We start from the raw sequence: 3,636 nt of genomic DNA on the forward strand, positions 1-3,636 counted from the left end.
TGTCGGACCAGCAGGTCACCGAACTCATCGACGGCATGTTCCAGGTGCGCGTGGGCCCCGTGCAGCGTCGCTACTTTTTAAGGATCATCCCTGTCTCACTGTCTCTCCTCTTCCTCCCTCCAGGACGCCGGGCTGCAGCACAAAGACTACCTCACATACAACGACTTCAAGCTCATGATGAAGGAGTACAAGGGTGACTTCGTCGCCATCGGTCTCGACTGCAAAGGCGCCAAGCAGAATTTCCTGGACACGTCCACTAACGTAGCGAGGTAAGTCCAGGCAGTGGCTGCTGTGCTGGGGTCGAAGGCAATGTGACACCGCCGTTCAACCCGTTAATCCCCTGCCGCCATCACCCCACTCCATATTATATCCCTCTCTCCCTTTCACAGAATGACGAGCTTCCACATCGAGCCCATGCACGACGAGCGGCGACACTGGTTGCTGCGGAAGTGGGACTGCATCACCACCTTCCTGGAGGAGAACCGGCAGAACATCTTCTACCTCCTCCTCTTCTACGTTATCACCATCGTGCTCTTCGTCGAGCGATTCATCCGTAAGTGTTCTCAAGAAAAGACCCTAGTGGGGATACGAACCCTGGTTCTATGGTACGAGGAGCAGTTCCTCCACCCACTCCCACACGGGAGCGCTAATGGATTTGATCTTTGCGCAGACTACTCTTTCCTGGCCGAGCACACGGACCTGCGGCACATCATGGGCGTCGGCATCGCCATCACCAGGGGCTCCGCGGCCTCGCTCTCCTTCTGCTACTCGCTGCTGCTGCTCACCATGTCGCGCAACCTGCTCACCAAGCTCAAGGAGTTCTCCATCCAGCAGTACATCCCGCTCGACGCCCACATCCAGTTCCACAAGATCGCGGCGTGCACGGCGCTCTTCTTCTCGCTGCTGCACACGGTCGGCCACATTGTCAACTTCTACCACGTGTCCACGCAGCCCCTCGACCACCTGCACTGCCTCACCAGCGAGGTGCACTTCCCGTCCGACTACAAGCCGGGCATCACCTTCTGGCTCTTCCAGACCATCACCGGCCTGACGGGCGTCATGCTGTTCGTCGTCATGATCGTCATCTTCGTGTTCGCGCATCCCATCATACGCAAGAAGGCGTACAAGTTCTTCTGGTCGGCGCACAGCCTGTACGTGCTGCTTTACGTCCTCTGTCTGATACACGGCTTGGCCAGGCTCACCGGCGTGCCGCGCTTCTGGATCTACTTCATCGGCCCCGGCATCGTGTACACTCTGGACAAGGTAAGTGCTGCGAGGCTGGGTGGAACGGCAACGGATGTTTCGCTGAATTTCTTTCTCTGACGCTTTGATTACTTTCAGGTGGTCAGTCTGCGCACGAAGTACATGGCACTGGATGTGATCGAGACAGAGCTCCTGCCCTCCGACGTGATCAAGGTCAAGTTCTACCGACCACCCAACTTCAAGTACCTGTCGGGCCAGTGGGTGCGGCTGGCCTGCACCGCCTTCCGCGCCGAGGAGTTCCACTCGTTTACGCTCACCTCCGCACCGCACGAGAACTTCTTGTCCTGCCACATTAAGGCGCAGGGACCCTGGACCTGGAAACTGAGGAACTACTTTGACCCCTGCAACTTCAACCCAGAGGAGGACCACCCCAAAGTAAGCCGTGGAGGGCTAGCCGGCCTGTTGTCAATATCTCGCCACTGTGCTCACTGCTCACTTCACAACGAAACGTCCCCTTTTCTAGATACGCCTAGAGGGCCCCTTCGGCGGCGGCAACCAGGACTGGTACAAGTTCGAGGTGGCGGTCATGGTTGGAGGAGGCATAGGCGTCACCCCGTACGCGTCCATCCTCAACGACCTCGTGTTCGGAACCTCAACCAATCGTTACTCCGGCGTCGCCTGCAAGAAGGTTTACTTCTTGTGGATCTGCCCGTCGCACCGTCACTTCGAGTGGTTCATCGAGGTATTGCGGGACGTGGAGCGCAAGGACGTAACGAACGTTCTGGAGATCCACATCTTCATCACGCAGTTCTTCCATAAGTTCGACCTGCGCACTACCATGCTGGTGAGTGTATAGGCAACCAAAGTCACACGCTCGCTCGGCGGGACTGTCTATCCTGCGCATCGCAGGCGCACAACCACCTCTAACTACCAAACTATGCTCCCGTTACAGTATATTTGCGAGAACCACTTCCAGAGGTTGTCGAAGACAAGTATGTTCACCGGTCTGAAGGCAGTGAACCACTTCGGACGACCTGACATGTCCTCATTCCTCAAATTTGTGCAGAAGAAGCACAGCTATGTAAGCTATAATAAAACTGCGGTACTTGAAAGTATTGACTTAACCTTTCATGGGGGAGGGCTCTCTTATCTGCTATTTTCTATTCCAGGTGAGCAAAATTGGCGTTTTCAGTTGTGGGCCTCGTCCTCTTACGAAGAGCATAATGGCAGCATGCGAAGAGGTCAACAAGGGGCGAAAGTTACCATACTTTATCCACCACTTTGAGAACTTTGGTTGAGATCAATTCTTACGTAGGTTTAGATGAAAATGGCTGTGAAGCTCAAGGGTCCTCCTGGGCTTAGAAATGCATGTTATGCTACTCTCTCTTTTTATTAATCAAAGAAAGATGTGGCTAGGCGAAGTATGCCATCAATAACTATATTTGTGGGCTGACTTTAAACGATTATCAGACACTTGGATGAGCATCATCTATCTAGAACTTTTGTCTGTCAGGAAATTTTCTCCTGCTAAAATAGAGTCTGCCTTTATGTGCCATGAGCTACGCTAGTGTTGCATCTACCCAATCATCTAGATTGTTTTAAACTATTTCACCACCTTTCAAAACAAACTTGTCGCTACAGAAAATCTTGTTTCTTACCCAACTGTTGTTTTATATCTGTAGCATTTAGAAAATCTGCTATGTGCTGGCACATAGACACTTTTCTGATTATGGATTGCTTAAAATGAAGTTTGCATCTTAGGCTTCACGACTTGCTGGATAAATTAAAATGTATTTATTCTGTTCAAAAATTTTTAAAAAAAAGAAAACAACATGTGTGTTCCTACATTAAGTAAGACATATACTAGGTTAAGTTGTGATGCTTAAATTTTAAGGAAATCTTAGCTATAGAAACAAATTCTACATGTGATATTGTGGTGCTGAAAAAGGGTGTGTTTTCTTCAAAATGACAAATAAATTATATAAATAATACTAAACAAGACCAATCCACTTATTGTCTTTCCCAAACCAAACCTATTAGAAATTCGGGTCGAAACTGGGCGGTGCGTGCGTGACGGAGCTAAGCGAAGAAACATTCGTGAGGGCGCACTGGGCCTGCCGCCGTCTGTGCACAGCTGCTTGACGGGTTGGCCTACCCAGTCCGCTGCAGGCGCTATCGTCTCCTTGTGAACCATTACATTTAAAAATAGGTCTGTGTTCTTGCACTCACCTCACCTCACCTCTACGTATCATCTCACATATTCTTTACGTTTAGTCACAAGGATTTTAATGTATCATCTGCTAAGAATCCGTAAAATACCGCAAAAGACTATTCTGGTAAATTAAAATCCTTCTTCCGCCTTCTGACCTGGGGGGAGGTCGTCCGCTTGGACAGGCCTCTGGGGCTGTTCAAATAAGACACGGTTTGGCCGAC

The 3,636-nt window shown here is 50.6% G+C and overlaps 1 protein-coding gene across 1 annotated transcript in view; it reads left to right on the forward strand.

Annotated features, from left to right (window-relative positions):
- The window catches only part of LOC113214828 (dual oxidase), a 15,890-nt gene extending 12,861 nt beyond the window's left edge, over positions 1 to 3,029 (forward strand). Inside the window, exons 13-14 of the mRNA XM_052270795.1 lie at positions 2,156 to 2,284; positions 2,373 to 3,029. Coding sequence (XP_052126755.1) covers positions 2,156 to 2,284; positions 2,373 to 2,501 — 258 coding nt within the window. The 3' untranslated portion in view covers positions 2,502 to 3,029. The remainder of the gene's footprint in view (positions 1 to 2,155; positions 2,285 to 2,372) is intronic.
- Positions 3,030 to 3,636: the final 607 nt, after the last annotated feature.

This window comes from Frankliniella occidentalis, unplaced genomic scaffold, assembly GCF_000697945.3.
Source record: "Frankliniella occidentalis isolate FOCC.00 unplaced genomic scaffold, Focc_3.1 Scaffold138, whole genome shotgun sequence".
Lineage (NCBI taxonomy): Eukaryota > Metazoa > Arthropoda > Insecta > Thysanoptera > Thripidae > Frankliniella > Frankliniella occidentalis.